This window comes from Rhineura floridana, chromosome 9 (genome assembly GCF_030035675.1).
Source record: "Rhineura floridana isolate rRhiFlo1 chromosome 9, rRhiFlo1.hap2, whole genome shotgun sequence".
NCBI lineage: Eukaryota > Metazoa > Chordata > Lepidosauria > Squamata > Rhineuridae > Rhineura > Rhineura floridana.
In genome coordinates this window covers 23357477-23379574 of record NC_084488.1, presented here as the reverse complement: position 1 = coordinate 23379574, position 22098 = coordinate 23357477, and the positions used below count along the sequence as shown (strand labels likewise).

Sequence of the window (22098 nt, the reverse complement as noted above, 5' to 3'; positions counted from 1 at the left end):
GGAACTGTGATGTTATATGGGCAGGAACTCATGAGATTGGTGAATCACTGTCACATGCTGTAACTGTACTGTATAAAAGAGCCTGCATACAGTGTCTCAGTGCAGTCTCTCCTGGATGTTTCTGGAAGGCTGACCCTGTATGTGCTTGTAAAGAATAAAGGCCTACCTTTTTGCTATAGGCCTGTGTCTTCCAATTTCTTCAAGGACCCCCAGCAAAAGATCCCATAGGAGGAGAACAATTCTCCATCAGTAGTGCACTTGAAGTTTTTGCTTTAATTATTAAAATATATAGTTTTGCAACTATAAGGGTCCTTACACTACCTAGACACATAATCCAAAACCTCTGGACATGTAGCCCACATGGATTTTGTGCTACAGAGTTAACTATTTGCTCTGAGGCAATAAATTAATTGAAGAAGTAATAGTTTTATTTTTGGCTAAGTGTACACATTCAAGGACACTAATCACAATCATGTAATTAAAAATTAAGGCTTCAATGCTAGAGACAGTTACTTGAGGGTAAGTCTCACAGAATTCTTTGGGACTTACTTCTGTGTAGACATATATAGGCTTGTGCTTTAAGTGCCCAGAACTTTCCAGAAGAAAAGCCACTAGATTAAACAACATTTCTGAATGAGAAGAAAATTAAATGTCCATATTAATATTTTATGATTATAAGTTTGACAATCATAAACTATTCATAATTTATCACAATAATACATGACTTGGAACACAATCCTATATGTCTACTCAAAGTATGTCTCTTTAAATTAATGGGATTTGACCCAAGTAACTGTGTATACGATTGCTGCTTAGGTTGCATGTCTGCTTAGAAGTATGTTCCATTGGGTTCAATGGGACTTATTCCCAAGTAAGTGTCTATTGGATTGCAGCCTTACTGTGTTACCCTTACAAAGCTTCACCACAGAAATCAGATATTTTCTTATGTTTACTTTTTTTAAATTACTGTCATTTTTAGTTAATTTTCTATACTAGTAAAATTGTTTTTTAAAGTCAGGTATTTTCCCCATAGTTCTTTCTTTTACAGCAGGCTTCCCTGTGTTTGATAGAAGGGGTCAGTTTTAGGAGATATTAACTGCAGACTTTAACATGGTTATATTAAATTCAGATTTTAGTTGGGCAGAGCAATTCATCCTGTTGGAGACTGTGCAGGTGGAGCTGGCAGAAAAGGCCACTATATCCAGTTGCCGTTCAGGAGCCTCTAAGAGGGAAGGATGCTGGCTGCGTCAGCAGGACACAGTGAAAGGAAACAAAATATATGTTGTTTTCCGCCAACCTTTTTTCATGCATATCAGCTCCTGGGATGGAGGGCCATGGGAGGGAGCCAAATGGGACCTGGACGTGCATACGTGCCAACCTCCCCCCTCCCCCAACACATCCCGACAACTCTCCCTTTTTTGGCCTTCCACCAGCTTCTAAGTGATTTTTGTGAAATGAACCAGCCTGGTTCCACCAGTGTGTCAGTATTTTTAGTCAATGAGTGAGTACAATGGGTACAGGATGGCAGCCTAAGCTTTAGTTGAGGATTGGCATTGGGGAAAACAGGGGTCTTGTGCCTTTAACAGCTGTATCTCCACAATTAGGACCAGCAGAACAAAGCTGACTTCCCATGGAAAACATGAGGGGGGGGGAGAAGCAGCAATTATGGTACTCTCTCTAATTTTGTGTTATGCCAGCCATTTCATGTTATGCCACACCCCCATGACAGCTCTTCTGGGACTGGTGCCTTCAGCACTCTCTCACAATTTGAAATGTGTCCACTAGTCCAAAAAGGTTGTTGACACCTGAAATAATGGGCTTCTCACTGCCTATTTCCCCCCAGATAGCAGAACCAACTGTAGGGTGGTCAGCTACAGAATGGTACAAGGCTCCTGAACCTTTAATAGTTTTGTAGAAGAAGGAATTTCTGCAGGTGTAGCTTGCCTGAAAATGGGGGGGAGGGGTAAAAAGAAAGAAAGAAGGAAAACTCAAACAGAAAGAGACTGATAAAGGAGGACATATGGTAAAATATAAAAGTGTATTCCACATTGCAGGTCTGTTGCAGGTCTCAGTGGTCTACTACTGCTTTATCACATATCTTTACTGAAGATAAAACCATTTTTGCCTTGCCTAAAAAAGAAAGGAATTTGCATATTTAATTTGTTGCAAGTTGGGACAATGTTGTGTTCTGTTCAATTATGGACCGAAACATAGACCTTTGTGGTCTAGAAATATTGATTGAATCATTTCCCCCCTAGCTGTATAACCGAAGCTATGCCATTTATTATTACTGTTTATTTTGTGAAGCTCCCTAATAAATATTTCACCACAATTTGAATTTAAAAGGTGAAGTCCGAAGGCTAACTGAAACAGAGTATGAAAGCGATGTCTAACTTGAGTAACGATGCAAAACCTTGTCGTTCTTCTGATTGTTATTTCTCAGTTTTCTAGCACTTCTTCAGCGTACAAAGCTCTAGTTCTGATCCCATTTACATTAAGCAATTTAAATACACAGCAATGTAAGCACTTTATTGGATCAAAGTAGTCGCCTTTGCTGAATTCATTCACAAAAATATTTTAAAATGCAGTATCCCTGAATTAAAATATTGTTCCCCAAATTTGTGTGTGTGTGACAAATTACTGAGTATAGTAATATAGGGGCTGCATTCACACACATGCTAAACCATGCATCAGAGCTACGTGGTTTAGCCTAAATAAAGATTCTGACTTGTGTGCTTCCCCCTATGTAGCTGGGAGAAGGACTTCAACAGTGTGTATTTCACTTTTAAAGAATCTTGGCTTAGTATTAAACCAGGGTTCCTGGCTTAAAACAAACTCTTTAAAGAAGTTAAAACTTTTAACAGAGCTGCACAACCCATGGTTTGAAGTTGGCGAGTTATGAAAATTATCAAGAGTTTGTTAAACCAAGATCCCTGGTTTGAATGTCACACTTCTTTACAAGAGAAACTCCTCCTCACAGCTACATAAGAAGAAGACATGGATGGAAGAGAAGGAGGGATGGGGGAGTGTGCAAGCTCAAGAGTTTTGCTTTGGCTCATTCAGGCTGATCAAAGTACTGCTAAACCATGATTCAGTGTTATGAACTCACTATGTTGTCAGCAGGAAATAATGGTTGTTAGCACTTGGGCAGAAGTGGCTTGCCCAAGGAGGTGAATGTTAGGTTTCCAACAATGTCGTCACTGCCACTTGCTGAAAGGGAGAGGGGCGAGAAAGTTGTAGCCGTGTGGTGCACCAACAGAACCCCAGTGCATCCACACCGTCCCGACCTCCTTGTCATCTCGCTCCTAGTAAGTGGCCGTGATGCCACTGCTGGGAAGGTAGCACTGGGGCTCCACCCCACCAGGTGAGCTACTTCTACACTTAGAACCAAATTGTTTAACTATGCAGTTATTGTTCAAAACCTACACAATTCTTTACTAAAGTATTTTTAAAAGATATCACTGTTTTGTGTATAAAGCAGGTACGTCAGACTACTATTTAAGGTGCTTTTGGAGCTCTAAGACTCTCCCACTGGTTGAGAAGGGGATCTTGACAAACAGGCCACTTAGTTAAGATTATTAAAAATTGTTTTAATTTGAGGGTGTACATAGGAGTATTTAAGTTAAATGCTGAAACTTTACTAACCTTGCAGGACAGGATGTAAAATAAATGTAATTTAAGACCAGACTGTTGTAATGCACTCAGTGTGGGACTGCCCTTGAAAAAGATTCGGATGCTGCAGCTGGTGCAGAATGCAGGGGCCAATGTGCAGACAGGGACTACTAGCCAGGTATGCTTTAAACTAGTTCTTTAAAACCTGCCCTAGCTGCTCATGTACTTCTGAGTCCAATTCAAAGTACTTATGTTGATCAACATAACCCTAAATGACTTGGGCCCCAAATATCTGAAAGAGTGTCTCTTCCATCTAGACCTGCCCTGGTGTTGAGATCTGCAGGGGAGGCAGTTCCTTTGCTCTGTGAAGTACATGGTATGGTGGTGTGTGAGAGGGCCTTTTCTGTGGTGGCCCCCAGATGGTGGAATGTCCTTCCCTCTGAAATGCACCTGGCCTTGTTATTGCATACATTTTTATGTCAGATCAAAATGCAATTTTCTGCACAGCTCTTTAGGGGTGGAATATGCGATCATAATATAATGTATATGTGTTACATGGTTTAATTGTATTAAGCCATATGTAACCCATCCTGAGATTGCATGGTGAACGGTGACTATAAATACCAATAAACAAACAGATGAACAAATCATACTGGATTCAGTGGGATAAAACTGGCTTTTACCTACTTCAGCTTAATTGGTTTGTGGCCCAGAGAACTATTGTTATGGATCAGTTAAATAAATGTAGAAAAATATGAAGAATGAACTCTGTGGGGCTTACTTCTGAGTAGATACACAAAGGAATGGACTGTGGGGCTGCAGTCTTATGCAATTTTTCTGAACTCAGCAAGGGTTACATCATATTAAGCCAGAGAATCAATGATGCACAGCTGCAGTCTTATACATTTACTAGGGAGCAAGTCTCATTGTATGCCGTACTTAGTATTGTGATATTAGGTCGCTCACATGTTTAGTAGTGCAATGGAATCCTTATTTTATTTATCCTCACAAGAGCCCTGTAACAAAGTAAGATCACTATTCTTCTCAATTTACAGATGGAGGACTGCGGCCAAATCCAGTAATTACAACCATCAAATCATAGTGGTGAACCATACAGTTCAACTCTAAAAATTGAGCCATGAATTCAAATATAATTAAGAGACCTTTAAAATTATTTTGACATTATGATTTCTATAGCACAACCTCCCCTCTCCATGATTCCACCCCCTGCTGATAATCTGATCCGAGATTACAGTTTAGCAATGGGAAAGTGGGGGGGGGCAAAGAGAGGCAGTGGGTCTCGGAAGCAGTCGGTGGGCTAGAGGTTCCCCACCCCTTCCCTGTCCACTGCTTTTTAATGTGCAAGTATTGCAGTGATTTCTTCTTACCTTAAGATGCCCCAACTGTGGGATGTTACGGGCAACGCTGATTTGACAGCATAGCATGATCCCCACCCCCTCCACCTGCCAAGTCATTTTTCTTAGGGATCAATGGTAGGGGCCAAAACTCAGTGGCTGAGCACATGCTTTGCATGCAGAAGGCTCCAAGCTCAATCCCCAGGATCTCTAGCAAACAAACAAACTTCAAGTAGCAGGAGGAAAGACCCATGCCTATTACCCTGGAGAGCCACTGCCAGTCAGCATACACAATACTGGAGTAGATAGACCCATAGTTATCTGATTTGTAAAGGCAATTTCATTTAGTGCAGCACTTATACATAATGATCATTTTCAGATATTTGGGCATTTGATGTGTGCATATGTGCAGTCAACTGAGCATGTGACTCATGATAATCATGTTTTTCATAAAAGCACCAAATTTACACCATTTGTGGACTAGTAAGTGATAATTTTTAGATATATCTGAAAATACGGCATACATTTGCTGCTTTTATGAAAAACTGCATAAAAGTTATGAAAGGCTCAAAGCCTTTAAAATACTTTTGAGCTGCTGATTATTTATTTATTTATTAAACTTGTATACCTCCCCATAGCCGAAGCTCTCTGGGCGGTTTACAATAACTAAAAACAAATACAATTTAAAATACATCTTTTAAAAAACAATTTAAAACACAATTAAAAAATTTAAAACAATATAGAGCACATGCTAAAATGCCTGGGAGACGAGGAAAGTCTTGACCTGGCTCTGAAAAGATGACAGTGTTGGCTCCAGGCGCACCTCGTCAGCATAATCATTCCATAATTTGGGGGCCACCACTGAGAAGGCCCTCTCCCTTGTTGCCATTCTCCGAGCTTCCCTCGCAGCAGGCACCCGGAGAAGGGCCTTTGATCTTGAACGTAGTGTACTGGTGGGTTCGTATTGGGAGAGGCGTTCCATCAGATATTGTGGTCCGAAGCCATGTAAGGCTTTATAGGTCAATACCAGCACCTTAAATCGAGCTCGGAAACATAAAGGCAGCCACTGCAAGTGGGCCAGAATCGGTTTTATATGTTCGGACCGTCTGGTCCCTGTTACCAATCTGGCTGCAGCATTTTGCACAAGCTGCAGTTTCCGAACCATCTTCAAAGGCAGCCCCACGTAGAGTGCATTGCAGTAATCTGATTTAGAGGTTACCAGAGCATGGACAACAGAAGCCAGGTTATCCCTGTCCAGATAGGGACTTAGTTGGGCCACCAGCCGAAGCTGGTAGAAGGCACTCCGTGCCACCGAGGCTACCTGAGCCTCAAGTGACAGAGATGATTCTAGGAGAACCCCCAAGCTACGAACCTGCTCCTTCAGGGGGAGTGCAACCCCATCCAGGACAGATTATTCTCAATAGAACATATATAAAAATAACAGTTTAAAGGCATGGTCTTTTTAAAACATTTGTTTCAATCCAACTAAAGTTAGTTAATCCTATGCACACTTACTTGGCTGTAACTAAGACCCACTGAACACAGTGAGACTTCCAAGTAAACATGCATAGGATCAAGTTGTTCCCACTTCTTTTTAAAGGATGGTAGCCTTTCAGTCATTAAATCTTAGGATCTTTAACAATGACAAATTGTTTTATCATTTTAAGTAATTTTAGCTATTATTTCCATGAATGAAATTCTTTGATTTATTGAGACAAATTTGCTGCGACATTCATCCTAATTCTATGCATGTTTACTTGGTAGTAAAGCCTAAGCTGCTCAACGGGACTAACTCCCAAATAAGTGTACACAGGATTGCAGCCTAACATGTCTCAGTGGGATTTAGTTGAAATTGGATTTATTTGGATTGAAACCAGCAGAATTTAATACTAACGACCAGCTTTTAAAACAAAACAGATTCACTGCTGATCATTCTGAAATAGCTATCAAATGAAAATGGCGACAAGTAGCTTGTCTAATATAAAAAGCATCACAGTGAATGCATAACTGTGCTGACATACACACTCAAAACTGCATACAAATGTATGAAGTCTACAAACATGCAGCAGTTTCTCTTGGAGAACTATCATATAAATATAAATTTATTTATTTATTTATTTATTTTGTTACATTTATATACCGCCCTTAGCAAATAGCTCTCAGGGCGGTGAACAGCATAAGATAAAAACAAACATCATAGCAATAAACCAATGAGTTGGTTTAATTGGTTTAAACCTTATACAAACTACACATAAATGTCTGCTGAAAATGTTTAGAAAGTTCATTTTTTGTAATTGACTATTCTAGCACTTGGATTCCCAAATACTCATGGTTAACAATGAAACTGCCTCTTAATTCAGTTGACAAGATAACTGTAATCTTTGTTCTATTCTTATGCATGGATAGTGAAACTTCCTCAGTATGTGTGCAGGACTGGAGCATTACAGCCATTAATTCTTAGGATCTTTGCTAACTATGCCTCTTGTTTAATTACTTTAAGTAATTTCAGTTATTGTTTGCACTAAGGATATTTATGCTGTTGTTGAAATAAAAGATGCAGAGGAAGGCATGGCACTGTGTGTAAAGCATAATGCTTTCACTCTGAAAGTGTCCCCATAGGTTTGAATCTTGACTGGGGAGAGGTCAATTACATATGCACATATTGCTGACAGCACATATAACAAAACAGATGTATATGCAGTTGTAGAAGTAATGGTCTATATGTGGGTTACAATGAAAGTTCTATCCATGTAGGACACATATCACACTTGAAGTGACCTTAAGTCTCATGCTAATGATTGACTCCTAAGTGCAAACTGGTAATTTGCCCATTGTTGCCACTTGATTAGGGTTACTGACTAGCGGATTACTTTTCTCAGATGTGGACTATTTTGTAAATTGCTTTTGTTTTCATTATAAACAACCTTGGGAGTTGAATGGTGGCCAATAAATAAAGGAACTACTACTACTAATAACGATGATGATGATGCATATGTCTTGGTATAAAACAACTTTTTAGGGTGGTAACCTTTACTCAGTGTAATAAGCAATCAGCTAAAGCAGGAATGGTTACCCTTTAAATTGCTTTTTAAAAATGTGTTTTTAAATTTGTACATCTGTTTTTAATGTTTTTAATTGTTGTAAACCGCCCAGAGAGCTTTGGCTATGGGGCGGTATACAAATGCAATAAACAAACAAACAAGCAAACAAACAAACCTGAGGACTGCGTTCAGGTTGGCCAATTGTCCAGCTGCCCACATGCCAGCACATAGTCATGGCCAAAGTGGTTGTGCACACAGTCATACACACACCACACATTCATAGTCACACCATATACACATACATGAATACTCTCTCTCACACACACATGCAGGCATAGATCAACTCACCTACACACATAGGCCCACACCATACTCATCCTAACTGCAGTACTGCAATGAAGATTCAAACTGCCCATCCTCTCAGTCTAGGAGTGCAGTGGGGCAATGTTTCCATCACAGTGCTGAGCTGAAAGGGGAGCTTTAAACTTCTATTTTCAGTCTAGTGCTGTGATGGAGATCCAAATCACTGGGGACTGGAGAGCTACTTGTAGTGGCATGGCATACTAGATTCAGCCTATGGGCCACAGGTTCACCATACCTGAGCTAACACTTCGGTAAATCAATCTAAGGGCTCTTCCAAACAGAGTGGGATAATCCACGTTTTCATATCCGGTTCGTCATCTGACAGTCTTCACTTTGCCTGTTTGTTCACTCTTTCCCAATAAAAAAACCCCATTTTTTTTGTGCCTACACATGCAGCGAGAGGACCAGTACTTAAACATAAGAACATAAGAAGAGCCTGCTGGATCAGGCCAGTGGCCCATCTAGTCCAGCATCCTGTTCTCACAGTGGCCAACCAGGTGCCTGGGGGAAGCCCGCAAGCAGGACCCGAGTGCAAGAACACTCTCCCCTCCTGAGGCTTCCGGCAACTGGTTTTCAGAAGCATGCTGCCTCTGACTAGGGTGGCAGAGCACAGCCATCATGGCTAGTAGCCATTGATAGCCCTGTCCTGCATGAATTTGTCTAATCTTCTTTTAAAGCCGTCCAAGCTGGTGGCCATTACTGCATCTTGTGGGAGCAAATTCCATAGTTTAACTATGCGCTGAGTAAAGAAGTACTTCCTTTTGTCTGTCCTGAATCTTCCAACATTCAGCTTCTTTGAATGTCCACGAGTTCTAGTATTATGAGAGAGGGAGAAGAACTTTTCTCTATCTACTTTCTCAATGCCATGCATAATTTTATACACTTCTATCATGTCTCCTCTGACCCGCCTTTTCTCTAAACTAAAAAGCCCCAAATGCTGCAACCTTTCCTCGCAAGGGAGTTGCTCCATCCCCTTGATCATTCTGGTTGCCCTCTTCTGAACCTTTTCCAACTCTATAATATCCTTTTTGAGATGAGGCGACCAGAACTGTACACAGTATTCCAAATGCTGCCGCACCATAGATTTATACAACGGCATTATGATATCGGCTGTTTTATTTTCAATACCTTTCCTAATTATCGCTAGCATGGAATTTGCCTTTTTCACAGCTGCCGCACACTGGGTCGACATTTTCATTGTGCTGTCCACTACAACCCCGAGGTCTCTCTCCTGGTCGGTCACCGCCAGTTCAGACCCCATGAGCGTATATGTGAAATTCAGATGTTTTGCTCCAATATGCATAATTTTACACTTGTTTATATTGAATTGCATTTGCCATTTTTCCGCCCATTCACTCAGTTTGGAGAGGTCTTTTTGGAGCTCTTCGCAATCCCTTTTTGTTTTAACAACCCTGAACAATTTAGTGTCATCAGCAAACTTGGCCACTTCACTGCTCACTCCTAATTCTAGGTCATTAATGAACAAGTTGAAAAGTACAGGTCCCAATACCGATCCTTGAGGGACTCCACTTTCTACAGCCCTCCATTGGGAGAACTGTCCGTTTATTCCTACTCTCTGCTTTCTGCTTCTTAACCAATTCCTTATCCACAAGAGGACCTCTCCTCTTATTCCATGACTGCTAAGCTTCCTCAGAAGCCTTTGGTGAGGTACCTTGTCAAACGCTTTTTGAAAGTCTAAGTACACTATGTCCACTGGATCACCTCTATCTATATGCTTGTTGACACTCTCAAAGAATTCTAATAGGTTACTGAGACAGGACTTTCCCTTGCAGAAGCCATGCTGGCTCTGCTTCAGCAAGGCTTGTTCTTCTACGTGCTTAGTTAATCTAGCTTTAATAATACTTTCTACCAGTTTTCCAGGGACAGAAGTTAAGCTAACTGGCCTGTAATTTCCGGGATCCCCTCTGGATCCCTTTTTGAAGATTGGCGTTACATTTGCCACTTTCCAGTCCTCAGGCACGGAGGAGGACCCGAGGGACAAGTTACATATTTTAGTTAGCAGATCAGCAATTTCACCTTTGAGTTCTTTGAGAACTCTCGGGTGGATGCCATCCGGGCCCGGTGATTTGTCAGTTTTTATATTGTCCATTAAGCTTAGAACTTCCTCTCTCGTTACCACTATTTGTCTCAGTTCCTCAGAATCCCTTCCTGCAAATGTTAGTTCAGGTTCAGGGATCTGCCCTATATCTTCCACTGTGAAGACAGATGCAAAGAATTCATTTAGCTTCTCTGCAATCTCCTTATCGTTCTTTAGTACACCTTTGACTCCCTTATCATCCAAGGGTCCAATTGTCTCCCTAGATGGTCTCCTGCTTTGAATGTATTTATAGAATTTTTTGTTGTTGGTTTTTATGTTCTTAGCAATGTGCTCCTCAAATTCTTTTTTAGCATCCCTTATTGTCTTCTTACATTTCTTTTGCCAGAGTTTGTGTTCTTTTTTATTTTCTTCATTTGGACAAAACTTCCATTTTTTGAAGGAAGACTTTTTGCCTCTGAGAGCTTCCTTGACTTTGCTCGTTAACCATGCTGGCATCTTCTTGGCCCTGGCGGTACCTTTTCTGATCTGCGGTATGCACTCCAGTTGAGCTTCTAATATAGTGTTTTTAAACAACTTCCAAGCATTTTCGAGTGATGTGACCCTCTGGACTTTGTTTTTCAGCTTTCTTTTTACCAATCCCCTCATTTTTGTGAAGTTTCCTCTTTTGAAGTCAAATGTGACCGTGTTGGATTTTCTTGGCAATTGGCCAGTTACATGTATGTTTAATTTAATAGCACTGTGGTCACTGCTCCCAATCGGTTCAACAACACTTACATCTCGCACCAGGTCCCGGTCCCCACTGAGGATTAAGTCCAGGGTTGCCGTCCCTCTGGTCGGTTCCATGACCAACTGGTCTAGGGAATATCTAGAAACTTTGCTTCTTTGTCATGACTGGAACACATATGCAGCCAGTCTATGTCCGGGTAGTTGAAGTCACCCATTACTACCACATTTCCTAGTTTGGATGCTTCCTCAATTTCATATCTCATCTTCTCGCTTTTTTCCAGCTCCGCCCATAACACTACCCCATATCAGCCAATTGGTCCACAAAAATATGACGTATACTCCTCTCCCCCTTTGCAACATGCGCTTGAACGTAGGAGCACGAAAGTTTCAACTTCCTGATGGTAATGGAGTTCCTTGTCGCTCACCACTCTGGAGCAGCGCAGGCTGGGGGTGTGTGTCTCCAGATGCCCCTGACCATCCAGGGGAATTGTGGGCAGTGCAAGGGATCAGCGCTTGCAATCGCCGGGCAAATCCCCCTGCAACCCTTGGGCTCATTCACTGCAGGGTTCAGCCCTGGACCGTTATGCGGCTCGGCGGCAGGAATGCTGCCCCTGAGGGAAGCAAACCCCCCCCCACGGGTGGCTGCTCTTGGCTCGGGCAGCGAATGCGGGCAAATAGCCCCGCATGCTGCTGTGTCAACCTGCACTGAAGCAACCAGCACAGGCTTTGCGGTGTTCCCTCTGATAAAAGAAACATGCAAACCACATATATGCCTATAATTCCTGTATTTTTGTTTGTTTGTATTTGCGATATTTCGGAAAACCGACTGTATGCTTTTCTACCTTTAACGTTTCTGGAGATACACATGATTGCAATTCCACTTATTTCTCCAGAACAGCAAGTAACAATGTGTCATGTCTAGGAAGGTAGACCACCAGTCTCTATGGCTGTGGGTGGCTGAGACACTGTAGCAAACCACTTATATGCCAATAATTCCTGTGGGTTTTTTGCTTGTATTTGCCATATTTTGCAAAAGTGACTGTGTGCTTTTCAGCTCAGCTGGGCTGCAGAGAACCTGCAGGCTGTAGTTGAAATTGACAAGACTCAAAGAGAGTAGCCTTGCAGGAAGGAAAGCGAAATTGACTAAGGGTGTGTGAGTGTCTGTAATCCAAGAGGAAAGCCTCTATTTCTCTTCTCCTCCCCTCTCCCTCAACTCTGGATGCCTGGAAGCAAAGACCAATATGTTCAAGAAGGACATTTGATGTGGGGGGGTGAGGGGTGGGAGGTGGAGGTTAGGCAAAGATAAATATTTTCTCCCTTGAAAAAGTTTACAATCAACCACAATTGCAGATCTCACCCTGAGCGGCTGTCCAGTTTGCAGGCTGGCTAAAAATTAACTGCTGTTGCTGCTTCTGCGCAAATGCGCTTTTTTGCATCTGCGCAGTAGAAGTTGCAGGGGGGCCCCCCCAACACCACACCATTGCTCTGATAGGTTCCTTTTTCCCGGGCTTTCCACGGACATTCGTGCACATGAGCAACAGTGGAAATATGTGATTGGCTGAGAATGAGGGAAGGGATATGGGGAACCGCACAAGAACCGCCCATCAAGCGCCCACAGCTGTAAAGTCTGCAGTATTGCATCCGAGCGCCTGAAGGTACAGCAGATGATTCCCAGTTTAAAAAAGCAAATCACATTATTTGCAGTATTGCAGGAGCGGATTTAACCGCACGAAAATGCGCAAAAGCGCACGGCGTCATATGGACAACCGAAAAATAATGAAAACACAAAGCGATCATGTCACACATTTTACAGTCGTCTGGATAAGCCCTAATAGTCTCCTACTTTTTCAAACTGCAGAACCACTTTTAACCCAAGCAGGCAGCATGGTACTTACATTTTTAAACTATATTTCTTTTTCTACATTGTGATGAACAGATGGAAAGGAGGGCAGGCTCCTATATCTTCAACAGCTGTACGGAAGGGGAACTCCAAGTGCAGCTTATTGTACAGGGATGAACAAAGCTGACCTAGCTGAAATTTCCATGTTCACACAACTATTAAAGATAGAGAGGTTCTGTCCTCATATGCAACTGTTATATTCATCTCTAATGCTCCTTTAAAACCCCCCACAAAAATATACATATTAAGCTCCCTTTCCTGGTACAACTTGCTTTAGGCCTGCAAACAGCTGAAGGCCAGTTAATCAGTGGGCAATTTTAATATGGGAGGGTATGGATTTATAGCACATTTCTTCCTGGCTGTTTGGGTATCTAAATATAGTGGGGGATTTAAAAAAAATTAAAGAGTTTTTTATTTGGTAAAGGGTGGTAGGTTTTGGGATTAAACCCCATTGAGATCACTGGGACTTTTGAGTTGATATGTATAGGATTGTGCTTTAAATGTCCATTAATATCTCAAAATGGCATGTATTGACATTTTGGTAATATGCAAATTTAATTGCCTTGAATACAGTAATGTAGAAAGGTGGCATACAAATTAAAAATGAAAATTAAATTACTTTAATTTAATCTATTAAATGATTGGTTAAAAGGCAGATGTTTCATCAGCTGAACTTTTTTTAATCAGCTGGCAGCCCTTTTACTTTTGTTTTTCTGTTTTAATACCTAATGATAACATTTAATAAAACAGTTTCCTTGAACATAGTTGGACCAAGTTATTATGTGAATGCCAGTCTTTTTCTCCAAAACAATTGAGAAAGAAAGAAACCTATGTTTTCATAGTGCCAGCTCTTGAGCCTTGGTTCCTTCTCAGTTTGTATTCATAGCCAAGGATGGCTGTATCTGCAGAGGGATGTCTGGTGCACTGCAAAGATCTACATGTCTGTAAAAACTACTGGGACTCAGACAATGAGGATAAGACGTGGAGGAGAAAGGGAAACTAGAACTCCTCATATAGAGGCTAGGAGGCTTTCTAGTGACCTGGGATAGTGCTTCTGAGGGAGCTGCAGGAGTGCTTTGTGGAGCAGCTAACTCAGCTGAGCACTGGGGGCTGCAATAACTACTCAAGGAGACCCCTATATGCCCACAAGGCTGCAGCTAAATGCACAAATATTGGGACTAAGGAGGCTTTGTCAGAGGAATCATAACATCTTCCTCTTATCCTTTACTACTCTCCCTGTAAGAACAGGGCTAGGTGCCAGTGCTCCCTGGGACACCATGTACTGCATCCACCCAGCTCCCAGTTTTTAGAGGACTCTGAACTCCTGCTGTGTCTCAAACTAGGAGAATGAACATGCCGATAAAAAGCAAGCTAGTGAGAATGTCTCCTGCCAGCAGGGCAGCCCAGGTAGCCAGGCTGGTTAACAATATTCTTTAGTGTGCTTTTCAGCCAAGGCAGAAGTAAAATGGGGATAGGGAATAGCAGGGAGATACCTGTTTGTTCTCAAAGGAAATTGACACATAGTTTTAAAAGGAATTTAAAAAGTCACCTAATCTGTTCCTTTAAATATAGCACCAATGTGCTGACTCTTTAGGAGGAAAGGGTAGACCACAAACCTATGCTAATATACATGTCCACCCAGAATAAATATCACAAACTGCAAAATGAGATCTATTGGATTCTGATTTTAGAAAGTAGTCACTGAGGCTGTGAACACACTAGTAGCCAGAGCAAAGTGTTTCCATTAGCCACACCTGAAGGGGGAATGGGTTGATCTGCTGATCAGATGAGAAATCTCTTTGAAGCTGAATTTTAAAAAATGCACTCAAACTGCTCCCACCAGGTTTTACAGAGAAAAGGAGGGGGTTGACTAGCATCGTGTGCCCTCATTTTTAGAAGAGAGAGGTGAAATCACATTGGAATCAACAGAACAGTGAGTGTGTTTCTACCCTGACACACATAATAAAGTGGAATTGTAAGGCAAGTTGTTTCCCTATAAATACTATGGAAGTCCCAAGTGGTAACTTGCTTCAAATCTAATGATTGCCTCACTTACTGACCGACTTAATGGTACTGCAATTGTAAGGGTATGTTCAAATGAGTTAGACCTTTTAAATTTGGGTTATGTGTAGTCCAAGACATCCCCTATTACTAGTGAAGACTGAAAGGGAGAAATGTGCAGGTCTCCCCCTACAAACGGTGGGAAAGGAGTGAAATGATGAAGGTGATTCCAGGCCACACAGAAGACTGACATTCAGCACATAGATAGCACACTAAGATTACTCAAAAAGTCTGAGGGCTCTTCAGGACTGATTTTTTTTTGGGGGGAGGAGGGTATTCTGCAATGTGTCATTGATGTAATAATAGTGTATTAGTGGTGGATTTATACTGGACCATCCACCCATCATTCTGCTTTATTAGTTGTTCTGTGACGCTTCCCCAATGTTACAGCATTATTGTCATCTGGAAGGGCACTCTTTCACTACAGTGCAACAAAAGTCAGACATTTTCCCCCCTTCTCCCCAGAACATTTGATATATGAAAAGTTACAGGATTTCAGCAGGAAGTCATGGGAAACTGATTAGAAACAAAGCAGAATGTTCATCACCAAACTTTTACAGGTGCAAACAGTGTTGAAAGCTGCTTCCTGTTTAATCACCCAGATACTCTCACAAGCATAAATCATCCTGAAGGGCAGTGGTGGCTGATGGCTCCATGTCAGTGGGGCAGCGAAATCCGCTCCAGGTTCTAGTCTGAACTTTCAAGGACTTGCCCAAGGTGCTGAACCACCTGCCATGGAGCCACCAGACACCACTGTTGAAAGGGATGTCTTTCTGTTTGAAGCCCCCCTCCAGACGTCCAATAAAAAGGTCGTCCTCGCCGGCCCCTTTTCCTATATGTGGGGAGGTAAGAGGTGTACCCCAACATTTTTCAGTCCACCCAGAAAGTTGAACCTTGGCACACGTCGCTGAGTAGGAGATACCAATAACTAGTAAAACCAGCACCTAGCGGCAAAAGCTTGTGGCAGAAAGTTTCCCTCAGAACAGAGGTCAACATTCCAGCCCGAACCAGCCAAGCCACACGCGGGACAAAACGTCGCTCTTTGAGCTGCAGAAGCACAGTGGCCTCTTCAGGCTTGGATCCGGGGAAGGAAGCAGGCCTCTTTCAGTGAGGACCAGAAACATAGGTCTATGCTCATGTAGTCCAGGCGTCTTTAGGACAACGGCGCGCCGGGGAGTTCTTAACTCTGGCGCACGCATCTGAGCCGCGCAAACCCTCCCGCCAAGAGAAGAGTGGTCGCTTTGAGCTGAAAGAGAAAGAGACGCGGCTTCAGCCACTCCGGCTGCAACCCTTATGAGCCCCGCATCGGAGGGCAGTCGTCCCTCCTTTCCTTACCTTCGGGATTGGCGCTGATGAAAACCCGCACACTCCTCCCGCTGGGCGCCAAGTGCAACGGCAGAGCCGAAAGGTTCCCGGAGAACGCTGCCCTCCGCAGCGCCGAGTCCCGCGGACAGGGCAGCTTGCCGGCCGCTCCAGACGGCCACATTGCTGCTGCTGCAGCCGCCGCCACTTCTCTTCCTCCTCCTCTTCCTCCTCCTCGTCGTAGTTCTCCTCCTCCTTTTTCGGCCGTCCTTTGGCAGTAGGGCGAAGCAATAGTCCGCCGCAGCTCCCTCGCGCCGAGCTGTCACGGTACTCTCTTCCTCTTCCTCCAGCCCGTCCAGCTCACCGCCCCCTGCGCGCTGTGGCCATGCGGGTCCCCCTCAGCCCTCCGCACGGCCTCCAGCTCCCCTCAGTTTCAAGCCGCGGCAAGAGGTCACGGGCGCCGAGGGAGCGGGAAGCTTTCAGGCGGCCCTGCAGGTTCTGCGCGAGGAAAAGGCGGAGGGCGCGCTGCTCTTATGCGGCTCGGCGAAAAGGAGGAAGGGAGAAAAGTTTAAGCCCCGGGGCCAGCTGGCAGGTCGCATCCAGGTATCTACGAATTGCGGGAAACAGCAGTAGTCCGGGCAGGATGCACCGCAGGGGCGTATTACAATGTCACCGCGGCTGGCTTTTCTTCTATGCCGTCCTTGACACAGTCATGGTCTGTCTGGGAGCAGTCCTCCAAGCCTCCAACTCCTCTTAGTTTGTCAGCGCATCGGGGACGATGGAGACACAATTGGCAGCCTTTTCTCAAACAGAAAACACACAAACAAAAATGCTCGCAAAACGAGGGAGAAAGAGATTTTCTCTCAATCAGGGCTACTCGCTGCTCCGATTTCCCACTGCAAGGCGTGCAAGGGAGCGAGCCGACAACCCAGCTGAGAGGGTACGAAGCTTTTTTTTTTTTAAGCAATCGTGCTTTTTTTCTTTTTAAATCGAAATCCGCGCAAGCAAGCAAGGATGAGGGTGAGCTTTCCTCGTGCAACTCGTCTTTTCTCTCTCTCTCTCTCTCTTCCCCAAGTCGTCTTCTCTTCGAAGTTTGCTTGTCTACTCCAAGCCCCTAAAAATGAGATGTTTTATAGTCCTGTACAGATCAGGCGTTCGAAAAAGAAAGGGCGAAAAAAAGAGTTCAGAGAAACCCTCCCCCCCTCCCGTATTTTTTGTTGCAAGGGCGCGATGAGCGCAGAAAAAGCAGAAAGGTTATTTATTCATAAAGCAATAAAGCCCAGTTTGAAAAAAGAAAGCGGAAGGAAGGAAACGGAGAATAAAGTGACCAAGGGGAAGCTTTCGAGCTTCTTTGCAGCGGTCAGTGGCGGGGTATCCCGGAGAGCAGCTCCAATGAAATATTCAGAAAGGTTGTGATGTCTGGCCGGGCTCAGACAGCCGCCGCCGCCGCCGCCTCCCTAGCCTTCTTTTGCCAGACACAGTCGATACGCAGAGCAACACCCATGCGCTTCCTCTAGGGGGCGGGAGCACCTGTCAGACCCCCAGCCGCAGACCGTACAAAAGAAGACCGTGGGGAAGAGAGCCTGGCCCCACCAGGAGAAGGTGGCGCGATGCAGCTGCGTCAGGAGCAGGCGGGAGATCTTGAGTGTTTCCCAGAGCGAGAGCGAGCTCTGGCATCAAATCGGATGCGCATGGCGGGGTAAGAAAGTGGGTGCATAGTACTAAGCAGCCTTTGCAGCGGCTCAGCTGCTTTTGGGAACTCTTCTGGCACTGAGGTCTTTTTTCAAAGCAACCTCTTTCAAGGAATTGAAACTTAACAAGATGAAAGTTTTTCTCCCTACACGAACCTAAAACCTCTTTCAATTTATAGCAGAACAAAATGCAAAAGATATGTTTTGGCTAAGATCCCGCTGCCGGCTGAAATGAACCTTCCACTGTAAAAGGTCTCTCGCTCCCTCTTTTTGACCCACATTAAACAAACGGCAGACTTGAACATATAACACTGGCAAAGTTAAAAAACTCTTTTAGGCTAATTGGCTGATGTTGACTTCATATTATGTATCTACCATCATGTGAACACTTACCTGGGACTAAGTCCCACTGAACTTAGCGGGATTCTGAACAAACAATTTAGGGTTGGGCAATAAGTGTTAAATAAAAATACATATTTCTATATTTTTGCTTACATTTTAAAGAACTATAGAGGCTGGTATTAACATAATCAGAGTTCATTTATTTATTTACTTAGCATTTGGTATAGGCAGTCATGTAGAACTTATGTAAGACTATTGCTCACATGAGCCTTTATCTCTAAAATAGGGTTGGAATAGTATTCTTGTGTGCCACCTTAGTCCCCAGGTAGGGGTCTAGAATAGGGTGTTTTGATGTGAAGGAGAACAGGGCTCCTGCATCTTCAACAGTTGTGTAGAGCGGGAATTTCAGCTGGTACAGCTTGTCATGACAATCTCTTGAAATGTCCAATTATATACAGCTGTTAAAGGGGTAGAACCCGTGTCTTCTTTTGCCTTAGGCCATCCTTGCCTGGGCCAATGTAACCTTTTTCCCAGTGACCAATCTCTCTAATAATACTTTATCTAGTAATAAGGGCATTAAAAGGCTGGAGCTCATGCAGTGGAATGATTTGAGGCCAGCATGAGGAATTAATGTGCTTCTTGAGTGCTTGGTATAACTATTAAAGGTGTAGGGTCCCTTACCCTACTTTGAGTCTGGCCACCACATTCATGGGACATTCATGGGACAGAAAGGCATTACTCTGACAATATGCGATAGCAATATAATAAAATTTACATGAAAAAAACATGGAGCCTGCTTGGTTTTTTCTTTACAAGTGAAACAGCAATTTTTTAAAAAAACTGCACCTTGATTAAAAATTTTACAGATACATGGGGCTAAATAAAAGTGCTCCAGTCCTGGACTTGGTCTGTCTCTTGCTCTAAATATATATACACAATGCATACAGAAAAATCTAGACATGCCAACTTGTAACTAATAACATCTATACGATGCCCTCTAGCTAGATGTGACAGACAGGCACCTTATACACACTATTTCTACATTATGCTCTATATATGCCACATAGTTTCTAGACAAAGATTCATCAGATAAAATGAGTATATTATATACTATATGGCTATTATATACAATCCTTATGTGGTTGATTAATCTTTTCTTTTGGGGGAGGGCAGAAATTCACATTTAGCTCTGTACTTTGGAAGATTTCAGATTGTTTTAGGGAGAGTGTGTCAATACAACACAAAAGAAGCTTAATAGATCTCATTTAGTTATCATTGCTTCTAGCCATGGAACGTATTGCGAAAGGGTTAAGTGTGTCTAACAAAGAATTGTCTTGAAACTATAAATCCCAGAGTTTTTTGAGGTAACCATAATGGAAAGTGATTATAGTATACAGGCTAAAAATCTGAAGTATCAATCTTACTCTTAGAGATACATGTTATACATATTTGCATATGGTATTGCAAAGTTATTTTCCCCTTTAAGAAGATATTTAAATATATTTAAATGCTTAGAGTTGTGAGCATTGTATAATTTTTTTTCCTTTTAAAACTTTATTTTAAGATTGCTGCGTGCCATATAGGCCTTAGCATTAGAATAGAGTAAATGGATGCAAAGGCTGGAGTTACATAGTAAGCCTACTAGTTACAAATCCAAGTCCATACCGTTAATTTATTTATGGCTGAACCAAATAATAGACCACTCAACCAGAAAGGAGGTTGTGTATGAGAAACAAAGCAAAATATGCATTTCTTGAAAGCTGGGCCCCCATTGTGGCATGCATGAAAGATGCTAAAGGCTCAAGAAACACCTTTTCCCCACCTTTTTGGTGTCCTTTTATTTATTTGTACTTTGCTTGATATATGGACATATTATTTACTAGGGGCTGCAACTCCGCTTATTCTGCTTGCCAAACCTCCCACTCCCCCCACATTAATCCCCTAGAGCTTTCCCTTCCCACCCCATACAACTACTAAGCTCCCTTTTCACATTCCTAACCCAGTTTCTGAAGCCACTTCTTTCTTCTGTTCTGCACCCCTGCTTTTCACCCGTTTTCACCTTCACCCCCATGTCCATGCCTCCTCCTCCCCCTCATTTTGAGCAATTCTCCCTTGTACACAGGCCACTTGATGGTAACCTACTGCATTTTCTTCCTCCCACACATTGCAACTACTAAGTACCTTTTTCACCTTCTGCCCAATTATGAAGCCACCATCCCTTCCTGTTCTGCAGCTCCTTCCATATCCCTGCTTTCATCATCATAATCGCCCCCATTCCCATGCTTCTTACTCCCTCCTTTTTTACAACCCTCCTTTGCACCCGCATTTTCATGTTCACCCCCTTTCCCTACCTCTTTCCCCTCCTTTTCTCAGTCCATCCTTGGACACAGACCACCCCTTTTCCATGCCTCCTTCCCCCTCTTATTTTGTCGCCCCCTTTGCATGCATGCATGCTCTCTCACACACACATGTGCTATGATATATGTTACTGTATGCATAAAATGAATAGGATCTTAAGAGCAAGACTGTTAGCTTATTCAGTTAGAAAATGTTATGTTCAGTTGATGGACATTGTACATTTATGGGTATTTGCTTGCTAAATACCTGGTTTAAATTACTACATTGAATCTGGAACTTCATGTTGAAGACAACACATGGTACCAGGAGTGAAGTACATTGTGTGAAGGTAATATGGAATAATTGAGGCTTCACATCATTATCTCTCTTACATGAGGTAGCTCAGAATGGAAGAGAGAGAAGTTTGAGGACAGTGAGAAAGAAGGGACAGTAAATGGAAAAAAGTGGATGTTTTAAGCAGTGGCAGAGGTTTGAGTAAAGCAGGGACTGAGGGACACAAAGGAATACGGCGTTTTTAAGCAACAGCAGAGGTTTGAGTAGAGTGAACAGGGGAATACGCTGAGAGGAAAAAACAACCCCTCAATGTTCCTCCCTTACTAACCTATTCAGACCTCTCCTATTATTTTAAACCCCTCGCTGGATTGTCACCTTGTAGTGGTGAATGAACTTGCGTGTTCCAATGAACCCTGTGAGCGATGCTGTCGGGGGTCATGTACTCCCAGCAGGGTCACCCATGGCGGTAATGTCAAGGGAGAGGAACCAGACAAAATACGATCCAAGAAAGTCCTCAACAGCAGAACAGGCGGAGGATAACAATGTGTACGTTACGACGGCTGTGAAGGTGGATGAAGGCTAGAGCAGATAAAAGACTTCCAATTGTCGTGATATCCATGCCATTGGATCAAAGCCTTTTTCTGTCAAGATTGTGTGTAGATCATCGTGCGCCGATCTTCCCACATAAAACAAATTCACGCACAGGCATCTTGCAAGCAAACCAAAAGTCCCATGGCGACGGGCGAATGGCAATGGGGGCAGGACTGTGAAATCCAGAAGCCCCTAGTCATGAACCGGCACATGGGCGGTAGATACAGACTCAGTTGTCCCGGCTCAAGGACCGAGGCAGTTGAGCAGTTCGGCAGCTATATCCATGACTGAGCAGTCCTATTCAGGATCCACTCTGCTCACCCTGTAAGGGGAGGGGGCTAGAAAAGGTGCCCTAAACATAGTCTGCCTCATCTCTCTCCCTGACTAGATTACTGAATCCAGTGGGGTCACCACTTAGGGGTCA

General features: G+C 43.1%; 1 protein-coding gene across 1 annotated transcript in view; it reads right to left on the bottom strand.

Annotated features, from left to right (window-relative positions):
- NWD2 (NACHT and WD repeat domain containing 2) overlaps window positions 1-16603 on the bottom strand; it is a 100535-nt gene extending 83932 nt beyond the window's left edge. The window contains exon 1 of the mRNA XM_061584001.1: window positions 16453-16603. Within this exon, the coding sequence (XP_061439985.1) occupies window positions 16453-16603 (151 nt within the window). The remainder of the gene's footprint in view (window positions 1-16452) is intronic.
- Between the last annotated feature and the right edge of the window lie 5495 nt (window positions 16604-22098).